The sequence below is a fragment of the Heptranchias perlo genome, chromosome 4 (genome assembly GCF_035084215.1).
Source record: "Heptranchias perlo isolate sHepPer1 chromosome 4, sHepPer1.hap1, whole genome shotgun sequence".
NCBI classification, from domain to species: Eukaryota; Metazoa; Chordata; class Chondrichthyes; order Hexanchiformes; family Hexanchidae; genus Heptranchias; species Heptranchias perlo.
This window is the reverse complement of record NC_090328.1, coordinates 14,273,668-14,298,434: the sequence shown is the minus strand read 5'-3', so window position 1 is coordinate 14,298,434 and position 24,767 is coordinate 14,273,668. Positions and strand designations below refer to the sequence as shown.

Below are 24,767 nucleotides of genomic sequence, written 5' to 3'. Positions count from 1 at the left end.
TGGGTCTTCATTGTGATCCTCAGGAAAGGGCATTATTGCACAAACCAGACAAGATTCGCAAAGACGTGGCAGTAGTGGTGCCAATATACTATGTGATGTGAGTTGGTCAGAAATTAAATATAAGTAAAAAACCATGACAAACTCTCAAACACCCTTGTGCATCCCCTTCATGCTCATGACACGTTTGCCTTACGCTGCCTACTGCACATATGTGATGCATGCCCTGTGGCTGCAGCACAGGTAGTGGCAGGTTGAGTGAGGCTGACTGTGAAAGAGATGCATGAGAAGGTGAGTATGAGATAGAGCCATGAGATTGTATGAGGATTGGGTTGAGTGGTAGTGGCGGGATGAGTACTGGCGAGGTGTGTAAGTGCAGGTAAGATGAGGATGAGGTTTGAGTGGGTGTGAGGGGTGATGTGACAGAGTAGTGTTGGCAGTGCAGAAGGAGATGTGGGATGGGGCGGTGATGTGGCAGACGGAGTGTAGGGGAATGAGTAAGTGTAGTCACTTTGGCTGACCTACTGAGGTCATTGCAGGGCCTCCTGCACTGTATGCAGGTGGGCGATATGTTGGTGGTGCAGGTGACCTCCTCTGCCACCTCGAGCCAGGCCTTCTTGGTGGCAGAGGCAGGCCGCTTCCTCCCGCCCGCCTGGGGGGAAGATCTCTGTCCTCCCCCCTCCTCCTCCTCCCCCCCCCCCCCCCCCATCCAATTATACCTGGAGTGAGGTGTTATTAACCTGGGAGCAGCCTTCCCCCTGGGCTGCTCCATGCTGTATTTTTTCCTATTTCTTGCAGCATCAGTCAGTGGAGGACTGCCCCTTTAAATAGAGTTCCTCCAGCTGACAGACATTACTGCGCATGCGCAGCCCGCCCGACACGCAGCTCAGCAGCGGGGAACCCGGAAGACCAGGTAAGTGGATCCAATAAGGCTGCGATCGCGCGCGGGGCAGACTGATTTCACCGGGCGAGTTACCCACGCGCCCAGTCACCCCGCAGCCCTGGTAATATCGAGCCCTTTATTTCTCTTTCTGTACCTGATTTGGCATTGAATTCACCTCCTTGAATTCACCCTCCTTCTCAGTCCTTCCGCTGATAATTTCCCAATCCTTAAATCTGGTTAAGGAGATAGACTGTTGATTGCCCTGTTCACTCAGCTCCCAAATGCCTTCTTTCCCTTGCTGCGACGTTATCAGCTCGCACTGTTAGAAACTTTGTAGGCAAAAAATTTTTGAGCTGAAGGATGCAGGGGCATGTCAAACTAATGGCAGGCCACAGCAAAATCTGGCCCAACGTGTATTTGGTTTAAATAAGACTTGTGAATTCATTTTTCTAATTATGAATATCATAAAAGTGAAATTCAGAAAAATACAAAACTTCTTAAATAAAGAGTAAGCTTTATAGATAATTTGAAGAGTTTCAACAGTTTTACTTTTCTATTTTAGTATGGTACTGTTACTGTACTCAAGGATCAATGCACGATAGGTTTTTCTAAAGGAAGGCAAAATCTTCATCCACCTATAGTCCAAGATAGCATTAAAAGGAATTGAATGATGGATGTGTCAAAATATCATGCACCTCAGTTATGAATATTATTAATGATACTGTAGAGGTGGTGAAATAACAACCTTATTTATCTTGAAACCTGAGACCATTACATGGGTTTCCGTAATTTTAGATGAAGATCCATCAAATGGTTGCATCTCTATATATTAGGATTGAATATGTGTAAATTCAGACTGGAAACTCTGCTTAAACAGAACAAAAAAAGTGATGGGTAAAAAGTAAGTGTTGATAAACTTCCAACAGGCAGCATGGATTTTGTTTCAGGTTGTGCAAGTCCACCTGGGGTCACTGTTCCATATACTATAAAGACCATCCTTCAAATTTTAACTACAGGAAACTCTACATGCAACTAGATGAAGGCAGCCTTACCTTCAATGCTAATCCTCATGAGGTAATTAAATGCTACATGTCCATGTTACTGAATACAATGTAAAATTTCGTTGTGTAATCTGTGAAGGTTTCTATTTGTAATCCATAGTGCCTTTTGCACTTGAATGGAGGTAAACTAGTCAACTGCCAGAACTTTATTAGTTTATGTGTAATCTGCTAATTCTGTGAGGCTCATATAATGGCCTAGAAACTCGATGGCGCTGTGCTTGTTTTTCATGTGCAAAATGGGCACCCAAGCAGCCAATATGACGGGCGGGGTGCGCATGTGCTCATTATGCGCCAGTAGTGCGCCGCCTGCCATATTTGTGAAGACAGAAAAAGGGAAGTCCAGAGTGTTACATATTTGCATATACAAATATGTCACCTAACATTTGTTTGAGGCTCCGTTGCAAAATTGGGCTGCCCTGAACGGGCCAGCTGCAGTCAGGAAAACATGGTCTACATGCGGCCTAACCTTAAAGGGACCGCTGGAGGCCGCCACCAAAAAAGTAAATGTTTTTAAAAATACTTACCTGAATGTGGAGCCCGGAGCTGCAGGAGCTCCTGGACCCACTGCAATGCCAAAGACTGTTGCCGGCTCCCGGTCGCTCCCTCCCTCCCAATTGCTTTCACTCCTTCTCACAGGACCTATCTGTCGGCGACAGCAGCAGCCCAAAATTGAAATTTTCTTTGCCGCTGAGTTGCCTGGGGACATCCAAAAAGGCGTCTGCAGCTCGCCGGTCTCATGTAGATGAGGCCTGAGGCCCAATAACGGGTGTGCCTCGGGCCTGCTCGTTCCAGAGCAGGGATTGTTCCCTGCGGCCTCTTCGCTAGGACAATGTTCTTGGTAGAAGTAGTCTTGTATTATCAAGTTAACAATATACTTAATAATAACAATGTGCAGAAAGTGTCATTTTAAACGTGGTCTGTATTTTATAACTGAAACCACATTTCTTTTATACTATGCTTTGATTTCATTTATGCCATTTAAAGTACCATTTTCTGCTGAATAAGCATTTTACGATATAAAAATAGCAGTGTAAATGCATTTCAGCTCTTGTAATGGGATGTATAAATGGTTCATAATTTATTATATGGTTTGAGTTAAAATTATTTTTCCCCTCATTCATGAGAACATACTGAGGTTTGAGATGTGTTCATACTCTATACACAGTTTTTATGTGTATAAAGTTGTAGCTGAAGAATTATGAAAATGAGATTGATTTGATATGATTCTATATACCACTGGACAAGTTAGTTTTACAGCCAAAAGATCAAAGATGCTTAACCCTTTTTTAAAAAAATTTTTTTAGATTGGTGCCATTTGACACCTCCCCATGACTACTTTGCCACTGGCCATTATGTATTGTTCCCTCTGCAAATGAAAGTTATATGTTCTGTGTTGTAATCCTCTGCAGACATGTGCCAAGTCCCAGTGTAAAATCAGTGTTGATTAAATGAAGGCTTTCTCTATCATTATAAACCACAGTCAGTACTTAACTGTCAACCATAATTTTGTAGCTTGTTTCTGTCACACTTCCAAGAGAACCATAAAGAAGCAGCAGCTCCTTCAGGTGAGGAAAAATAAAAAGAGAAAAGTGATCATGCTGAGGTCCACCAACACAAGAAATAAAGATTGCACCATAAATCATCCCCACCCCCACAACGAACAAAGACAACACCTTTCATTATAAAGATAAAGCATGAGAAAAGTAAAACAATAGGCACCACAAAAATTGAAATGTGTATGATTTCAGTAAGCAACTTTTCTTATCTGTGGATTTGGGATTCACCAGGAGAGCCGCACTGTGACATGCAAATTTCCCTTTTGATGTGAAGAAACTGTGAATTAAGTAAAAGGGGTACTGAATAGAAGCACTAGCAATAGCTTCAAAGGCCCAATACTTGGGTGCAGAAGCAGATCCATCTCATCTTAAGCAGGGTTAACATGTTTCTGGCTTTATGTTTTTGTCCTCTACTTGGCTCCCACACCAGCCAAAGGCAGTGACCTCTATGGTTACAAAATGATGCCATGGAACCACTCAGTTAAGAAGAATTGGAACTGGGCCAGTTGGATTCATGAGCCATTAGTATGTGGGTAAACAACCCCTAAGTAGTACTTTCCAAAATGTGACAATTGCACCACTGGCGGTTTGAGGTTTACTACAGAGTGTTGTGTTGAATGAAGTGGATTTTTTTTTTACACTCCTTACTGCTGCTACTGTTGGGGCAGGACAGGAGTGGTTAGCCACTGAAAATACAGCTTCAATCTTCAACCATCAGAAAGAACTACTGCTACACATTAATGGGCTAATCTAGTGGTACGTTACTAGATGCTAAAATGCCTGTGTACGGATAATGCCCGTTAAGATGCCCTGATCATATGACACAGGACATACAGTATAAAGCTGCACAGTACATAGTAGGAATGAACAGTAAATTAATGGACTTGCACTTCAGAGTATGCCTTCATAAAATAAAATGAAAGGACACTCAGTTAAGAAATTAGCTACTTGATTGCAAAGTGCAAAGTGGCTAGAGTGGATTTACAACTCGAGCAGTGTGGTTCCTGGAACAGGGTGCTCAGATTGCTTACTGTCAGAAATTTCAACGGTGCTAACAGCTGATGCAAGAACTATTGCAATGATTTTGATTTTATCTAACTTATTTTGGGAATTCAGTTATTTATTGGAAGACTGACTTTTGTCCATCCAGCTTGAACTTTATAAATCTTGCATGCGCATGGGCTGGTGCCACCTATTATCTCTAAATATGACATTCACTAACATAGCTTTGCAACATTTAATGGAAAGGATTCAACTTACAGTTTTAGGGCAGTGGTTCATACTCCATGTTGACATCCTGATCTTTTAAAGGGTAACTTTAACCTAAAGCAAGGCCGATGCAGTAGCCAATATAGCTCCCTTCATCACATTCCTGTGATAGAAATACCAGGCCACTTGAAGACTTTTGGTTTTTCCATAGATCCAAAAATGATTTCCTTCTTATATGAGGTGTGGAACAGAGGTTATCAAAAAAAAAAAATCCTTCCCAATTATTTGAGCCCCAGTGAAACTAGAGCTACGGGTGAGTTAGTAATGAAGCAAAGGAAGGTTCAGCAAGTGTGACGTGCGTTTTGTTTTCTTTTTGCTTTTTAATACTGGGTGAAATTAAAATGGTAGAGCTGGAGTTAGCTGTAACCAGGACATATGTCTCACACATTTGATCCAGATGGTCAGATCTTTCAAGTGTTATATGCTTCACAGAGAGCTTCATATCACCACTGGTAATTTCACTCTGTTCCCCCAACATTTCTATCAGCTGAATCAGCCTGCCCAGCTTCTGACATCATCATGTTGTACCTGATTGTTTTTTTACGCACTAGAACAAAGGCAAAATACTGTGGATGCTGGAAATCTGAAATAAAAACTCAAAATGCTGGAAATACTCAACAAGTCAGGCAGCATCTGAAAGGGAGAAACAGAGTTTACATTTCAGGTTGATGATCTTTCATCAAAACTGAAAGAAGTTAGAGATTTAACAGTTTGTAAGCTTTTTTTACACTGTGGCATGATAATGACAGCCACCCAGAATACAATTTTTTTTTAAATTTATTGGTGCATAGATATTGCTGATTCCCAGTATTAAAACATTTTTTTTCAATTCAGGCTTCATCTACTCCTGACTCCCTATTCTGAAAAAAAAACTTTTTAATAAAAAATCTGACCAGGCTGGAGTGAATCTCTTTTGGGAAAAAGTAGGAAAGACATCAGCAGAATCCTGCCTGCCAACCTGCCAGATTTTGCCTGTGCTGTCTGCAAGTTGTGAAATAAACTTTTTTTTCTGGATTTTAGACACAAACAAAACAAGGTTCGTCAGACATTTCTTGATGAACATAGTGCCTCTCTGAGGAATTGAAAGGCATGCTGACGGTTGTTGTAAGCACCAGAGAGAGAGAGAGACATTGCATTTATATAGTGCTTTTCATATCTTCAGAACATCCCAAGTGCTTCAGAGCCAATGGATTACTTTTGAAGGATGGCCACTTGTTGTTTGGGTGGATGCAGCAGCCAATTTGCACAGCAAGGTTGCACAAATAACAAGGAGCTAAATGCCCAGTTAATCTATTTTGGTGGTGTTGGTTGAGTGATGAATGTCGGCCAGAATACCGGAAGAACTCCCTACCCTTCTTCGAAAAAAAACATGTATTTCTACTTATGGCCAAGTTAGAATTTTCCCATAGGAATTTATGTAACTTTATATTTCTCATCTCTGGCATTTGCCTTCCTTGGCATGATATTTTCACAGTTCCCACAATTCAGAAGCCATCATGTTCCACATAGCATTTGATCATCTTCATCTGTGCATTCTACTTGAGCAGTGGTAATGTCCTGGATGATCCTACAGAGCGACCCTCTTGGGGCCACCTACAAGGCAACTACCTAATTTGCAAGCTTTCACTAATCTTTATTATCTGGACATGACAGCTCGGGATGATGAGTGCCTCAGCTTCAATGCTGTGGTCCAAGTAGCCTTGCGTATGTAAATTCACACATCCCACCTACAACCCACTGCTCTTTTGATCTGCTCAATTTGTAAATGTTGCTAGCAATCTACTCCACCGGTTTTATGGAATGTTTATTTATCACGTTGAGAAACATTTTGGCAATTTTATAATGTTTAAGCACATATTACTGAATATGTCTTTCCTTATAGGGAATAGGCTACTTTTTTCGCAAAGGCATACTGGACAATGTTCCGAAGGAAATTGCAAAGTTTATTTTCTACACAAGAACACTAAATTGGAAGAAACTTCGAATTTATTTAGATGACAGGTAACATTCTTATAAATATATCTGATTCCAAACCAGAGGGTATTAAGAGTTAACCACGTAATGTGGAATGGGAGTCACATATAGGCCGGACTGGGTACCTGATCTGGCCTATATGTGACTCCGGTCCCACACCAACGCTGTTGACTGTTAATTGCCCTCTGAATTGGCATAGCATGCCACTTAGTTATGTCAAACCGCTACACTGCAGTAGTTCAAGAAGAAGGCCTACCACCACCTTCTCGGCAACGAGGAATGGGCAATAAATGCTGGTCTTGCCAGCGACTCCCACATCCCCAGAATGAATCTTGAGACTGATCCCTGGTATTCAAAGACTGAGTTGTGAGGAAAGACATAGAAAAACTTAAGCTCTTCAACCTTCACAGGAAGTGACAGAGAGGGGACTTTACAGTTTTATAACTTACGCACCTCTACAGAGAAAAGGTAAATCTGGGACATTAAGGCGTGCTGGACTGCCATCTTAGGTTGGAAACTGTTGGACTATAACCTGGTGTTGTAAGATTCCTTACATTTGTCCACCCCAGTCCATCACCGGCATCTCCACATCTTAGGTTTGGGCATTGTATCTCTCTGACTCACTGCAACAATCCTAAAACGTGAATTTTACGTATAAAACTGGGGTACGTACAAAATGTAATCTGTAAACTTGCTGAACTGATCCCAGGTCATGGCTTTAAAATACATTTTTTTGTGAGTCATCCCTACAGTGTTCCTTCAATTATCTTCTATATAATTCAGACTAACAAAAGAAAATCAAAGCAACAGAAAATGAGGCATAAAAACAAACCAACTGAGTGCTAAAGCTGAGCAATTGTATTTATTTTTTTAACAGCACAGAGGAAAAACATGAACATCGTGCACAATCTATTAATTAATCGTCTTTAAAGGCAGTTTTTAAAAAAATCTATATGATTGGTTAAGTTGACAGATAGCAATGCATTTCTCATGTGATTATTGGTCATATCTGTTAAGAACATAAGAACTAGGAGCAGGAGTAGGCCAATCGACCCCTCGAGCCTGCTCCGCCATTCAATAAGATCATGGCTGATCTGGTCCTAACCTCAAATCTAAATTCATGTCCAATTTCCTGCCCGCTCCCCGTAACCCCTAATTCCCTTTTACTTCTAGGAAACTGTCTATTTCCGTTTTAAATTTATTTAATGATGTAGCTTCCACAGCTTCCTGGGGCAGCAAATTCCACAGACCTACTACCCTCTGGGTGAAGAAGTTTCTCCTTATCTCAGTTTTGAGAGAGCAGCCCCTTATTCTAAGATTATGCCCCCTAGTTCTAGTTTCACCCATCCTTGGGAACATCCTTACCGCATCCACCCGATCAAGCCCTTTCACAATCTTATATGTTTCAATAAGATCGCCTCTCATTCTTCTGAACTCCAATGAGTAGAGTCCCAATCTACTCAACCTCTCCTCATATGTCCGCCCCCTCATCCCCGGGATTAACCGAGTAAACCTTCTTTGTACTGCCTCGAGAGCAAATATGTCTTTTCTTAAGTATGGAGACCAAAACTGTATGCAGTATTCCAGGTGCGGTCTCACCAATACCTTATATAACTGCAGCAATACCTCCCTGTTTTTATATTCTATCCCCCGAGCAATAAAAGCCAACATTCCGTTGGCCTTCTTGATCACCTGCTGCACCTGCATACTAACTTTTTGATCTTCTTGCACTAGGACCCTCAGATCCCTTTGTACTGCAGTACTTTCCAGTTTCTCGTCTTTAAGATAATAACTTGCTCTCTGATTTTTTTCCTGCCAAAGTGCATAACCTCACATTTTCCAATATTGTATTGCATCTGCCAAATCTCCACCCACTCACCCAGCCTGTCTATATCCCCCTGTAGGTTTTTTATGTCCTCCTCACTCTCCACTTTCCCTCCCATCTTTGTATCATCTGCAAACTTTGATACGTTACACTCGGTCCCCTCCTCCAAATCGTTAATATAGATTGTAAAGAGTTGGGGACCCAGCACCGACCCCTGCGGAACACCACTGGCCACTGGTTGCCAGTCCGAGAATAAACCATTTATCCCTACTCTCTGCTTCCTGTTAGATAACCAATCCTCCACCCATGCCAGAATATTACCCCCAATCCAGTGATTCTTTATTTTGAGCAATAATCTTTTATGTGGCACCTTGTCGAATGACTTCTGGAAGTCTAAATGCACTACGTCCACTGGTTCCCCTTTATCCACCCTGTACGTTATGTCCTCAAAGAACTCAAGCAAATTTGTCAGTCATGACTTCCCCTTCGTAAAGCCATTCTGACTTTGTCCTATTAAATTATGTTTATCCAAATGTTCTGCTACTGTCTCCTTAACAATAGATTCCAAAATTTTACCCACCACAGATGTTAGGCTAACTGGTCTATAATTTCCAGCCTTCTGCCTACTACCCAACTGTTGTTGAACAAATCTGCCTTCCATTGCCAACTTTCTTAACTTTCAAACACACAAGGTCTGATTTTTTTTTTAAATTCAACCCAATTATCAACACAAGTTGATCTATCGTTATTTACCTTTGTACCCCACCTCACCAATTTTCACTCCTGCTCTCCCCTCTTGATGGTTTCTAGTCATACTCCAGTATCTCACCCAAATGTCATTACTCTTGTGTATGTCTTGACAGTGAGTATGAATAGGGTATTTGACCCCAGAGACGTCGCAGCACACCTGATTCTGTTCTTGCCTGACCTGTGTTTTTTTTTTGTGCACGTATGTGCATGCATACGCACATGTGCACACAATGCCTGCAAGAGTTGCTGAATACCAGTTGGGAGCAGAAACCCTGGTTGATTTTCGATCTGGCATACTGAGGCCAATTATAGCATCCATCCATTGGCTATCTCAGGACCAGAAATTGAATCTGGAACCTTCCTGGTTAGCTTCTCTCCCGATTTAAAATTAATCGAGACTTTTGGTTGGTTTAGATAATCTTTTCATCCACAGATACAAGACAGGCCCCAGGAAATTACGTGTTTTGCCAGTTTTTAAGTTTTCAGTTCATATAGTGAAATGCTGAAATATTAATTACAGTAACAAAGGTATTCTAAATTAGAGTACGAAATAATGGGGGCAGAGAAGGAAAATGGGGTGAGTAAAAGTTTCTTTTAATTTAAAAAATGTTATTTGATTTTTGTCGTTTGAGTTAATATTACAGTAATAAAGCTACTTGCCATCAAATTGTGTGCCATCTCCACCAGCAACCTGCCCATCGTCACTCTTCCATTCAAATATTCCCATACACAGTCTCATCATTTCAGCTTTGGTCTTCTGCTTGGTCTTTTCCCAGCTGACACCCATTCCTCCTGAGGATATTGATCTTCAACCATACAATAAACACACTTATCTATCAATATTTCACCTTAACCAGCTCTGTTGTTGCACACAAACCACTCATCCCTTCAGAGGAGGTCATGTTGTCCTCCCAACTGATACCCAGAAGCTTCCTTGCACAGTACGTGCCAAAGGCATACAGCCTCTGGTTCTGTACCATCATCAATCCAGCTCTCGGCACCATATTGAAGTGTTGACTGGGCCCTAGCTTCATACACTCTCTCATCCCTAGCCATTGACATGTCTCTCATCTTCCAGGACGCTTTCCACTGTTCTTCAATAAACACTAACAGTTAAAGCACCTTATCACTTCATCTCTTTCTCACTTCTTCCTTTGCCTGGTTATACAACCTCTTTCAACACCTTCACCTCCTTCTGTGCTTTTATCATGTATTGGGACCATACTGTATATTTTGAGACCCTTAAAAGGTTCTAGTCTTCCTTTTATGTATGTTAAGCTCTCTGCTTTCAGTGCGTCTAATTCTCATTGCCCTGTACATGATGCAGTCCATTACAACATTGAGTAGATGCAGCTCTGAAAGTCTGTTATCTTCACTTTGAATCATTGACGTTTTTCTTTCAATCATTTCTTCACCCATATATAGCCTTCCTTCCCTCATATGTTATCTATAGCACTTTGGCTTTCTCAGCTACTACACAAAGTTTGCAAACACCATCTTTTCTTTTAAACTGACACACCTACTTAAAGTTTGCCAAAAGAATCTGCAGACTTTTTTTTGCATATTCCTGGCACTTTTCATCTCAGTGCGAGCATCTGACCAGCACATCCACATTCCCTTCTCAAGCCACACAGGCTTTACTGCAGCCTTCCATCGGTGTATCCCTGCTTTCCGTTCGGGAGCACTGTCCTTTCCTGGCCCAATAGCAGAACAGTGCCTCTGAAATTCTTACAATCCTCTCTGTCACATTTCTGGTATAATGGAGTTATTTACCTGTAGTTTCCAAACCTGATATGCTTTTTCCACACTATTTCGATGACAATGAGGAGTTATTTCACCAATGCAGCTCATGAAAGAGAAACTATTTCCTCTGGTGGGAGAGTCCAGAACAAGGGGGCATATCCTTAAAATTAGAGCTAGGCCATTCAGGGCTGATGTCAGGAAGCACTTCTTCACACAAAGGGTGGTGGAAATCTGGAACTCTGTCCCCCAAAAAGCTGTTGAGGCTGGAGATCAATTGAAAATTTCAAAACTGAGATTGATAGATTTTTCGTAGGCAGGGGTATTAAGGGTTACTGAACCAAGGCAGATAGATGGAGTCAAGATACAGATCAGCCGTGATCTAATTGAATGGCGGAACAGGCTCGAGGGGCTGAATGTCCTACTCCTGTTCCTATGTTCCTACCTTCAGTTACTTCAACAGTAATTCTGCACAAGCTTGAGATCTTTCCTTTCCCTTTGCGTTTACTGTCCCTTTTCCTTCCTCTACCTTAATTTCTCTTGCTGCGCATCTCTGTTTTGCTAACTCAGCTAGCTCTTCAGTCCTGATGCGAGCAATTGTCTGAGCTGACAGAGGTATATGATTTCATAGAATGTTCCTCTTACCGCTGTTATCCTTTGCATTTTCTAGGAGGGACGTATTAGATGAGCTTGTAACGCTGCACAATTTCAACAACCAGTTCCTGCCTAATGCACTAAGAGAGTTCTTTCAGCACATCCATGCTCCTGAAGAACGCGGCGAGTACCTGGAGACTCTAATCACCAAATTCTCGCACCGATTCTGTGCTTGTAACCCAGCCGTGACCAGAGAGCTTGGCCTGAGCCCAGGTAATAATCTCCTTTTGACCTTTTACAACCTATCTTAATCTGTAGAGCTACATCAGACTTTGCAAAGACCAGGGCCAAAGAATTTGGCTTGAATTCCTGCTGAGATTGTATAAACATGATCTCTTCAGTTAGTTACAGCTCCCGAGTGTTTTTGGAATTCGGCCCAGCAATTCATTAATGAAAGAAAAGAATGCACAAGAGTGCAGGATGCAGATGACATTTTGCAATCTCAGAAACAAGGAAAAGGCACTCAAGCTTGATGCTTTAGTTTGTTAAACTTTGCCTTATTGGAGAAACTGAGCATGATATATGTATATTTTTCCAGGACTCAGTTGAGAGTGATTAAGCTTTGTGACAATTTAATCAGCATTCATTGAATTATTTATATATATAATAAGGAAGTAGGGTAAAGCAAGTTATACTATTTTTTTATAGTGTTCAATGTATACCAATGGTGGCACAAATCATACTAAATAACCAAATGCATGGACATCTCAGATGTGTAATTTGATTCTTACTCTGTGATTACACTGCGCTACCAGTCAGTTGCCAATGCCCAAGTTGTGTTGCATACTACACTCTGCCAAGAGAGAGCTTTGCACTTGTGTGTTGGGCTCAGAACTCTCCACTTGGGGCGGAAAGCTCCCTCCAGGTAAATTTTTTATGGTTTGTGGGTACAAATGGGGAGTGTCTGCTTTGTTGTGTATACAGCATTAAAAAGATCCTGAAGTAAATTTATAAAGTGCAATTGAAAGTGCCCAACGGTTGCACTCCACACAATATCAAGCTCAACCGATATGAGGGTTTTCACGCTACTTGGTTTTAGTGTGTTCTGGAACCTGATCAGGACCTGTATCTGGAGTTATATTACTATTTGTCTGGCAATGTGCAACCAGATTCCTTCACATCAGTGCAAATGTGGCAGTAGATCAAGTTTTTTTTTTATCGTCTAAATTAAACTGCAAGTCTGAAACCCAAAGAACAGACGAATTACAATTTGTTGAATTGTTTAGAGTATAGCATTTTGCTATGAACATACTCGGTCAACTTAAAATAGTAAGTGTAAGGAATCTTACAACACCAGGTTATAGTCCAACTGTTTTATTTGAAAATCACAAGCTTTCGGAGGCTTTCTCCTTCGTCAGGTGAGCGAGTGTGGGATTCCATGGAAGGTTACCGCATTTATAATCAGAGAACAATACCTGGTGATTACAGATAATCTTTCCAACTGCCCGTTGTCAAGGCAATCAAAGTGTTCAGACAGAGTGATGTTACCTACAGGACCACCGAATACACAAACGGCCAGAACACAAAACAGAGAGAGAGAGGGAGAGAAACATCCGAAAGGAAGAGAAAGACAGAGAATGACCCGTTGTGTTAAAAACAGATAACTTTTTTTCGCTGGTGGGGTTACGTGTAGCGTGATATGAACCCAAGATCCCGGTTGAGGCCGTCCTCATGGGTGCGGAACTTGGCTATCAATTTCTGTTCGACGATTTTGCGTTGTCGTGTGTCTTGAAGGCCGCCTTGGAGAACGCTTACTCGAAGATTGGTGGCTGAATGTCCTTGACTGCTGAAGTGTTCCCCGACTGGGAGGGAACCCTCCTGTCTGGCGATTGTTGCGCGGCATTAAAATAGTAAGGAGTGAGCACCGCTGAGCAGTTAAATACGCAGGGAATATGGACTGAATTTTCTGAGGACCCAGGTCACCAACGTGGGATCTCGTACGCTGTGGGAAGCTTATTGGGGAATCGTGACTATTGCCCAGGCCTCGGAAAATTCTGCCCTTCATGTGGAAGGACTAGAAGGCAAATGTGTCACAAGCTACCAGCTCAACTAAAGTAGTAGGACTGATGTGTTGGCAACAGAGCCAAGTAGTGAAGCATTACAATAGTGTCATGTTGTATTACACGACAATATTGTAATTGCTGAGTTTTTTAAAAATTATTTATTAAACCTACGATGTCAAACATTGGGATTGCATTAATCTAAGCACTTCACTCAGTGTAAAATTGAGAAACGATGTTCAGATTCTGTACTGAACAATATTTTGAGTTTTTTTCTTTTTTCAATAAAACTTCAAAATCTCGTGTGGAACATAAACACCGGCATAGACCAATTGGGCCGAATGGCCTGTTTCTATGCTGTAAATTCTATGTAAAATCAGCCCAGAGAGTTTAAAGCCACCCTGTTTTTCATTCTATTTTACATTTTCAGTATCGCAACAGTTCAAGTCATGGTAAACGACATGGCAGATAAATACCATAATTTTTTTAAAAAGTGACAACAAAAATAGAATAAAGCTGGTTGCCATGACTCCTGATGTGTATTACGAATAGTATCACAGGTTAGAATTTTTCTTTATGGCATGAATGTTGCCTGCCAGTCGTCGGTTCAGGATATTGTCCAGGTCCTACTGTAGGCTGACATGGGCTGTTTAATACCAGAGAAGTTATGGACACTCAGGCTCATCAGCAAACAGCCCACTTCTAGCCTTATGATGGCGGGAAGATCATTGATGAAGCCTCTGAAGATGTTTTGCGCTGATGACCCAGTCCTGACGAACTCCTGCATCGATTGATGTCTTGGGGCTGCAGTGATTGGCCTCTGACAACCTCAGTTCTCTTCTTGTACGTCATGTATGGCTCCAGCCACTGGTGGGTTTTCCCCTTGACCCACATTGATCTCAGCTTTGCTAGGTGCCTTGGTACCCTCATCGAAACATATAAAATTCTAACAGGACTAAATAGACTAGATGCAGGGAGGATGTTCCCGATGGCTGGGGAGTCCAGAACCAGGGGTCACAGTCTCAGGATATGGGGTATCCATTTAGAACCGAGATAAGGAGAAATTTCTTCACTCGGAGGGTGGTGAACCTGTGGAATTCTCTACCACAGAAGGCAGTGGAGGCCAAGTCATTAGATGTATTCAAGAAGGAGATAGATATATTTCTTAATGCTAAAGGGATCAAGGGATATGGGGAAAAAGCGGGAACAAGGTACTGAGTTAGACTATCAGCCATGATCATTTTGAATGGCGGAGCAGGCCCGAAGGGCCGAATGGCCTACTCTTGCTTCTATTTTCTATGTTTACCCTATTCGATTGAGTGCTGCCTTGATGTTAAGGACAGTTGCCCTTGCCTTTCCTCTGGCATTTAGCTCGCATCCATGGCTCAGAATTTGATGCTTCTCAGGGTTCAAATGATGATAAACTGCTTTAACTTTACCCTTTAGCTTATGCCATCATCTGTGATATTACCGTGTGTCTATTTTTATGATCAGTATCAATATATTTAATGATATAAAAAATAATTGAAGAAGTATATACTTGTATTTATGTAGCACCTTATCCCGTTATTAGAAAGTCTCAAAGCACTTCACATAATGAATTACCCTAGGAGTGTGGTGACTGTTGTTATGTAGATAATTCTTATACCATAAGTCACATTTTGTACTGTTACTTAAGTTTTCTTCTAGAATTTTGATCAAGGAAAAAGTTGCACGGCTATGGGGAAAGAGCAGGAGGGTGGGGCTAATTGACTAGCTCTTTTCAGAGAGCCGGCACAGGCCAAATGGTCTCCTTCTATGCTGTTTGATTCTACGATTGTACGTTGCTGAATTCGGATGAGCTAAACCTCCCTCAGGTGTGTGTACATGTGAAGGTATATAAGGCTCAATTCCACACTTCTAGTGGGGAACAGCATTCACAGGAAGTGCATCCCAGGCACGCAGCCCATGATATTTCACCCACTAAAATGCTGAACGCAAAATCACGCACTGTGTGCCCTCGACTTTCCGCGAGACCCTCATTGCGAGCATTGCTCTCCATCCGGAGTGTGAAATCTGCCATGTAGTGTTTATTTAAAACACTTTATGACATCTCGTATGTTATGTCTTCAGCTGCCTAGTCTCTGGAATTCCCTCCCTAAACCTCTCCACCTCTCTCCACCATTTAAGTCGCTCCTCAAAACCTACCTCTTTGACCAAGCTTTTGGTCAGCTGTCCTACATCTCCTTATGTGGCTCGGTGTCAGAGTTTGTTTGATAATGCTCCTGTGAAATGTCTTGGGACGTTTTAAAACATTAAAGGTGAGTGCATAAATGCAAGTTGTTGTATAAAAGGTAGGTACTGTATAACATTAATCAGGACCAGAGTAGTCTCCTGGATTTGTTTAGATTATCTAAAGGGGTCAGAGAGGAATTTCCTAGATCTCTTTCCATAATTAGCCTGGGTTTTATCTGTTTTTTCGCCTCTCTCAGGAGATTACATGGCTTTCGGTTGGGGTGGATGGTATATATATATTGCGATGCACAAGGCATTGCAGTTGTGTGTGACAGGCTGGATGTACCAGTGGGTCTTTTTCTGTCCGTCATTGTCATATGTTCGTATGTATCACACCTTACACGCTTGAGTGACAGTAGGCAATAATTCACATCAGAGCGGAAGTACATACGAAATTGAAGGACAGGAAAAGACCAGTTGGTCCATTTAGCCTGCCCCACACTTCATGATGGTTGAGCGTCATGACTAGACACTTCCTACCTTCCTGCAGCCATGTAATCTCCAGGGAAAGGCAAAAACCCAGGACCAATAAGGGAAAAAATACTCTGGAAAATTCCTCTCCAACCCTCAGGCCATCGAAACCAGTCCAGGAGATCACAAGTGTTTCTATAAAGACTCTTACTTTCTATATGATGTGATCTCTGCCCCAGTCAAGAACCAATCCAGCGCCCTCTTGAAGGCATGCAGAGAGTCAGCACCCACCACAGCAGTATATTCCAGAGGCTCACTACTGTCTGGGAAAAGAAGAACCGCCCAACACCCAGTCTATTCCTACCCTTGCATAATTTAAACAAAAGTGACAAAAGATGTTTTTTTAAATTCTATTGAAATTAGTTAGAGTTGTTTTTAAAGTGGCGGTAAAAAAAATAACTGGAATCCTATCGATTTATTGCATTGTTAGATCTGACTTCCACTACCAATATGAACAGGTGGCATCTGTCGATTTTAAAAGGGAAGAATCTGCCTTCGTCTAAAATGCTTTTGTAAAGATCCAAATGCCCAATGTTGTCATTAGCAAGACAGCAATTCTATATAATTTGGACAATCCTATCTAATATTACATCGTTACGTAAATTGACTGCAAGTTCTGTTTCTTTTATACAGATGCTGTTTACGTACTTTGCTATTCTTTGATCCTGCTTTCGATCGATTTGAATAGTCCGCATGTGAAGAACAAGATGTCCAAGCGGGAATTCATCCGGAACACTCGTCGTGCTGCCCAGAATATCAGTGAGGATTTTGTAGGACACCTATATGACAATATCTACCTTGTTGGCCACGTAGCTGCCTAAAAGCACCATTAACAACATTGACAGAACATTAAGGTCAAACTTATAAAGTTGCACAATGAAGTATATTGACCTTTTGTAAACACGAGGATTATTTTAGTGCTGGCCATTGTAACCTCTGTGTACAATCAGATCCCTTTTGTTTCCATCTTGCCGTTGTTAGCACTTTGGTAACTGAATACCAGTTTGCGTTTTATATTATTTAGTTATCATGAGTTGCACATAGTAGTGCCAATGGTCTGAAGCAGCAGTTTGGGGAACTAGATTAATCTAAAACTGGCATAAAGTATAAGGACTACAGAAGCATTAGAAATTGATGGTTGGGTTTATGAATTAAGTGGGACTACGAACCCCCTAACCTTTTTTCTTCCTTTTTTAATGCATGTAATGTGTGTAAATATTGCAAAATAAGAGAGATTTATAATCATATAATTATTTTATTGTAAAGTATTTTAACTAAAAGATTTTTCTCTGTGCAAATTAGGTGACTATTTTCTCTTTATTGAATTTGAACTTTTATGCTATAGAAGCAAAAGAAAAAGCACTTTGTAATGCGGTCTTTGTGGTTAGAACACCAATACCTTTTCTATGGGTTGATCTCAGAACCAGATTGTAGCAACAAAATATCTATTTTCACACTTAGTATCCAGTCATGAACGAACACTATTTTAGCTGTTATCAAAACACCTTTGAAACTATTATCAACTTATGTGTGCTGGTTTAAAGGACGCATGAATGATTTACTTTGTAATTTTTATGAAATCCTGTTTAAAACTTTTTTAAAGTATCATAGAAACACATACCTTCTTTCCTCTGCTTTCTTTTCTTGTACTCTTATTTAAAAATCTACTTTGATTAAATTAGCTTTTCATTTTAGTCCTACTTTGATAGGAAGTTATCTTGAGGTATTTGACATGCTAGGAAATAGAGAGGTTAATTCGAACCAATCTTGTAGTGCTTAACCCAGTTATTATTCAAGTTGGTTCTTGTTCGATGCAGTTTTTGAAAAGATACATGTTACCAGACTCCCTAATTTTTGTGCAGTGAATAGCTGAACCATACAGGTCATAAAGAGTTCCACATTTAATGCCTGGACTGTGCTGGGTTAGCTGTTCTCCGCCACGGTGTCAGTTGAGAGCATTAAAATTGGCCTTAGTGGTCTTAAGTTAGCAAGGGGAAAATCAGCCAGAGTTCCCATGACTGGTGCAGCCCTGTGATTCTTGCAATACGTGCACCTGAATGTTGGGTGAGGACAGGATCAGACTTGGCTGTGTGTGGCCCATGCAGTCAAGTAGCCTGCCTGCAGTCACAGTCATGCCTCGCACATAAATAATGGCTGCCTGGACAGGGTACCAGAAGGTAGCCATCATTCAAGGAACCATACTTCCGCATGGAATCAGTGAAAGGTGAGACTTGTTGAAAGAAGAAGAAATTCTGTTTTTAAAAATATTTGTTATTGAGAAAAGTTGAGCTCTGGTTTCTAAAGATCACATTTTATCAGATGAGGGGTGCAGCAGAAACTCAAACAGATGTGTATCACAGAAATCCCTATATTAAAATGCCCATTGCTCCGGCATCAGTCTTTAAATGTCTTCCATTAACAACATGTGCACACAAGGCAAGATAATTCTACAGTCACTTGAAGGGAGGAAGACAAAAAGTAATTTAGGATTTTACAAGTAGTGTGGATCAGATATTTACCACCTGGATTTTAGTTCCTGCACATGTCACTGGTAAATATTCCATAGAGAAGTGATTTATGTAGTGCAGAGTTACATGATTTAAGAAAAACATATACACTCTGATTGGATTGGGGTCCAAAATGGTCTTTTTAATTGCTTCTCTATAATGGGCTGGAAATGGTCTCTGTTTTCTTTCCATGTTTCCATTTCCATAATGAGATTCCCAACATCATTCTAGCGTTCCAATGGACTCCTGAGTATTTATCATTAGTGCACTTTACAGGTTAAAGTAGATAAATTAGTGTTTTGATGACACAGTGCATCAACAGACTAATGGAAAAATGATATTTAGGGCAGTACATTTGGCTGACACACCGTACATTCGCTGGGACTTGGGTTCATATCTAGCCCAAACTAGTGGGGTGAAAGTCTTTTGATTGGCTGTATGGGTTCTATGGAAGGTGGGTTTTGGCAGCTTTAACCTAGTTCTTAGTGAGCACAGGCCTACAGCACGAAATGGCCACGATTCAGCCCACATTGAGCAATAACTTGGCAATATCACTCGGCTGTGTCAGAAAACTGACTGCAGGAATGGGGAAAACCTCACATCCGTGAGATAGGGTAGCTGTTGTAAGGTCGTGGAAAATTTTCATCAGAGCTTTATTTGTTTCTGAACTAGGAATGCTTTTTGCAAAAATTGGAGGGAAAGAATAATTTGTTTCATCAGTACCCTCACCTTGATGAGCCTAAAATGTTTTAAATTTAGATAACTTTCCCAGGTATTTTTTCAAATTCCGACAAATTCACTCTTTTGAGCTCTATCGGTATAGTACATGCTGGTCACCTCAGTGTAAGGGTTGAATTGAAAGGGCAAATGGTAGAAGATTTAAGCTGACACAACATTGTAGCCTTGAGAAGTAGCGATGGTGGAAGATGGTTGCTGTTTTGTCTGGGCAAAGCCCTACTTACCTATATAATTCCATTGGCCAAAACATTGATCTGAGAGTGCTTTGCATCAGCCATGGAGTGGGACTTTCAGGGAAGTCACTAAAACATAATTCGGGATTCATAGTGACTTGGTGCTTCAAAAGATAACAGAATATGTTCATTATGCTACTTTTTTCAAATTTTAAACTGACTGACTTCTCGCTTCAATATGAACAAATTTGTAATCAAAAAATTATCTTTTCAGTACTGTTTACAGACTCTAAAAAAAGTTAATATAAATGTTGCTGTAAATAAAATTTATTTTAGTTGAATTGTAAGTAGGTAACTGCTCTTTTGCACAGGGATTCATTGTAGAATTAGCCATTGTCTGAATATTGTGTATATAAGTTATTCTGTATTTGTCTCTGACAATTGCTGCTGTCATACATTACAGGCAGCAGCCTTCTGAAAATCTAGCCCTTGGATGCAAAATAAGAGAGGGAGGAATAAAGTGCTTTTTAGGTTGTTTTTTAAATAGAATTTTAGTTACCTTTGAATAAATTTATTTTTTAAATCTTTTGTTGATGAATGGTATATAACCTTACCATAAGGTTAGTTTTCTATTAGGAGCTGGATGAAAAAAAAACAGGGTCTATCTAGTTCACCCTCTGCATAAGAACATAAGAAATAGGAGCAGGAGTAGACCATTAGGCCCCTTGCGCCTGCTCCGCCATTCAATCAGATCATGGCTGATCTTCAACCTCAACTCCACTTTCCCGCCCGATCCCCAAATCCTTTGATTCCCCTAGAGTCCAGAAATCTATCTATCTCAGCCTTGAATATATTCAACGACTCAGCATCCACAGCCCTGTAGGGTAGAGAATTCCAAAGATTCACAACCTTCTGAATGAAGAAATTCCTCCTCATCTGAGTCTTAAATGGCCGTCCCCTTATCCTGAGACTCTGCCACCTAATTCTAGACTCTCCAGCCAGGGGAAACAACCTCTCAGCATCTACCCTGTCAAGTCCCCTCAGAATCTTATATGTTTCAATGAGATCACCTCTCATTCTTCTAAACTTGAGAGAGTATAGGCCCATTCTACTCAATCTCTCCTCTTGGGCAACCCTATCATCCCAGGAATTAATCTAGTGAAACTTTGTTGCACCGCCTCTAAGGCAAGTATATCCTTTCCTAGATAAATGGACCAAAACTGTACATCCTGGTAATCACATGATTCGACAATAATAGAGTTGTTGACTAATCATAGCAATCAATCTCTATCAATTAGTCCACAACAGACCGAGACATGACACTAGAAAAAAACCCCAGAGGCGGAAAGCTTCGGGAACCATAGGTCCAAAGTCACCTTGGTTCCTCCCAAGCATATCCTTCCACTTGATTGTCAAAATAGTGTTTTGGAGAAGCCTTTGGACAATGTTTTCCATTCTGTGCTTGCCAGCCTGTGATTTTCCACTCATTAAAATAATTTGGAGGAAAATCATGGGTTGTTGAAAACAAGCGGAGAAAGCCAGCCTTTCTGTGTGCACGACGTATAGCAAAATAGTAAATGAGTTTATAAAAGAATGCATTTACAATTTTGCTACACATGGCACACACAGGAAAACTTCCTTAACATAATTTCGACCCTCATAGGATTGGCTGTAATCGAATAGAGAAAGAACTGATCAATTTTTAAAATTTATTTTATCAATAATATAAACAGGATTTTACTCCAATCCAGTGCGTCCATCTTCCAATTACGGCACTGTTGTGCTTCATGGTAGAGAAGTAAGCTTTCTATTTTAGTTTGAAGTTTGGTAAAAGACTCTAGAATTAACTTCCAGTGTCTTAAGTTGAAGTGCAATCAACTTTAACTGAAAACTGCTGGTGAACTGAAAGATCCAAAAATTAGATGCAGCTCTTTCAAGCTACAAATTGCATTTATTGCAAATATTAAACAAAACACTTAGAACAGGGAACTCCAATCCATCATTATTTATTCCATAATCATCGTACCTGGAGTAGAAGCAGTGTGATAGGCCCAAGAATGCTGCATGTCCCGGTACCGTATTGCCCATCAGAAATAATAAACCCATTCATTTCACCACATTTCTGGGAGTTGAGTTTCCTGTTTTACAGTTTCATTTTGCTGCTATATGCAAGATTCAGGGTTCAGTAATACTGACTACAATGTAGGGAATGCATTTTTTTAAACATGCATATAAATTTTAAACTAAGTGTAACCATCTCCAGTTCTCATTTTATATTAATGCACTGAAAGCTACTGCATTCATTTTAAAACTACTGCATCTTTTTAGTAGAAAGTTTTGAGAAACTAATTGAGGTTTTTTGTTTCTTTTTACTTTTACCCTAGAAATTTCCACATGAAGTTGATTGCACATTGTATGGCTTCTTTTTTTTTTAAAAAATCCGTTTTGTCCTTACTATTAACAGAGGACCTTATTGCAACATAAAGAGATGTTCTCTGTATAGTATGTTTCTTGGTTCATATTTTTAAAAAAAAATAGATATCCAGTGTGATGTTTTATGGGTTTTACTGAAAATGATGGTGAGTTAAAAAGCAGAAAACTTCAATATGAGACCGGCTGCACAGGAAATCTGATCATCGAGTACCAACAGAATTTGCAGATTTTACTGTGTGATTAACAGTAACAGGAAAGGGGTGAAAAAGCTGACAATGTATTTGAGACATAGGCTGCAACAATTTTTATTAAATCCCATGTGTTATTTCAGAACACCATTTCTTGAAAAATCTTCTATAGACTGGAAGTTATTCATAAAATAATGTGCATACCATTAGCTTTTCGAAAAATCATGTTTATTAAAGGTGCATCAGTACCCAATCTTACATTTTTAACTAGTCTTTTGTATCAAAAAATTACTATTTTATACTCCTTTGTATCTGAGTGGCAATAAGCTATTCATGTATTTTGATATTTGATTGGAGATAGTTGTATGTTTATGGTTAGTCACAGTCTCTGAAGAAATAGATTTACTTGCATTGCAAACCCTGTTCTTATGAGCTTGAAGTAATTTTTATTTGCACCTTTTCGAAGTTGATATGAGCAATGTTGAGGAAGATTTCCTCTGTGGACTGGGTGTAGCAAAATCATAGACTTTTTCTTTATATAAATGGTTATGATCTTTGTTACAAGTATCACACCCATCGGAAACTTTCCTCCAGAGTGGAATATTTCACTTTTTGTTTCCCACCCTCCCCTTTAAAGTCTGCTGTTTTATGCCAGAGAAGATTGAAGTTGCCTGAATCTTATGAGGTATTTCAGGGTGTGTGCATTTTCAATGTGTTTGCATCCGCCTATATGTACAAACTGACCTAAAGATCTTTCACTCAAGGCGATGAATGTGTGTGTGTGTGTGTGTGTGTGTGTGGGGTGGGGGGTGGAAATGACTGAAATGATGCTTAATTTAATGGCATTAAATGTTTGTTTTTTACACCTCCTGTCAATTATGATCTGTACTTTGAAGTTTATAACTTTTATTAAAAACGTGTTAAATTGATATCATTTTGTTTTCTGTGTGATACAAAAATATCTTGCATTCAGCAGTAAAAGTCAAACCGTGTACAACTTTATAGCATTATTTCTGAATGTTTACATAGGAATTTTAATTACTTTGAACTTTTAACATTAAGAATATTGGAGAGAATTACTTTGACAAAAAGGACAATGATATTGGAACTTGTTTAGCAACTTCACTATGCAACTAGTGATTTTCTTATTTTGTGAGGTGTGTATAATCAGTATTGTGTTCCATGTTTTGTATAAAATTACTAAAAAGAAGAAATCTCTACAAAAGTGAAATTGTGATGTATTGCAGCTCAGGTCTCATTCTTCTGCATTATATTCACAGTTTTTTAACTTGCTCATTTTGAATAACTTTAAGATGCACGTTTAAAGTTTATTAGCAAAATACATTTTAGTTTAATGTACCTTCATTAGTATAGAAATTAGCACAGAATTATAATGTTTCAATAGAAAGAGAAACATTCATTGTCAAAACAAAGTGTATTAGGTTAAAAAAGGCTGGGAGTTAATTTCGGTAAATACACAAGCTATCCATCTATTAATGGCTTTCATCGGGTAATGACAGAGAAGATGCTTTATGGTTTCTTGGGTTGAATTTTATGCATTGTACTGCTGAGCACAAGTTGCACATAATTAAAGATGATCTTGAAGTGGTTTATCTCCTATCCTAGTGTATGCTTTTTTTTCTGTGTGCTATTCCAATAGCTATAATCTTGCTAATAATAATAAGAGGACATTTGAGCTCACAACAGTCCCATACAACATACAAAAACAGAGGACCACTGAAGAATGAGATACCAAATTATTCAGGAATATATGAAAGTTTTCTCAACGTAAAGTTGTTTTCTTCCCACAACACATACACATTGAAGGTCATAATTCCACCAATATTCAGTTTTTGATTTCTTTTAAACTAGGATGGGGAATTAAAAGCTGTCCCTAGTGGCTTTTAACTCCTTTTAACAGAAAGACCAACTACACTTTCTGTCTTGAGCAGGCCTATCCAATCTGTGGCACTAACCCCCAGCAATCTCGCCCTCCCAGCCAACTCAATCTTATTTACACTTGTATTATTTGTTTGTTTGTAATTCTGGGACCTGGAGATTTTTAAAATGACTGTTGTTAGACTGAATTTAAACTTTATGGCAGGCTTTATTGAAGCTTATGGTAGATACCTAGGTAGTCCTTCAATGGCAAAAGCTTGAACACCCCCATCCTAATCTAGAGTACATTGCTGCTCTAAAGCTTATCAGGAGAATTGCTTCATTTTATAGGAATAGTACCGTTTTAATCTTTACTCGTTGAAAAATATGAGATGG

The 24,767-nt window shown here is 39.9% G+C and overlaps 1 protein-coding gene across 5 annotated transcripts in view; it reads left to right on the top strand.

The window, feature by feature from the left end:
- Window positions 1–24,101, top strand: part of fbxo8 (F-box protein 8) — a 125,240-nt gene extending 101,139 nt beyond the window's left edge. For all 5 annotated transcript variants that reach the window (XM_067982501.1, XM_067982502.1, XM_067982499.1 and 2 more), the window contains 4 exons: window positions 1,828–1,954; window positions 6,649–6,767; window positions 11,726–11,922; window positions 17,088–24,101. In XM_067982501.1, coding sequence (XP_067838602.1) covers window positions 1,828–1,954; window positions 6,649–6,767; window positions 11,726–11,922; window positions 17,088–17,275 — 631 coding nt within the window. In that variant the 3' untranslated portion in view covers window positions 17,276–24,101. The remainder of the gene's footprint in view (window positions 1–1,827; window positions 1,955–6,648; window positions 6,768–11,725; window positions 11,923–17,087) is intronic.
- Window positions 24,102–24,767: the final 666 nt, after the last annotated feature.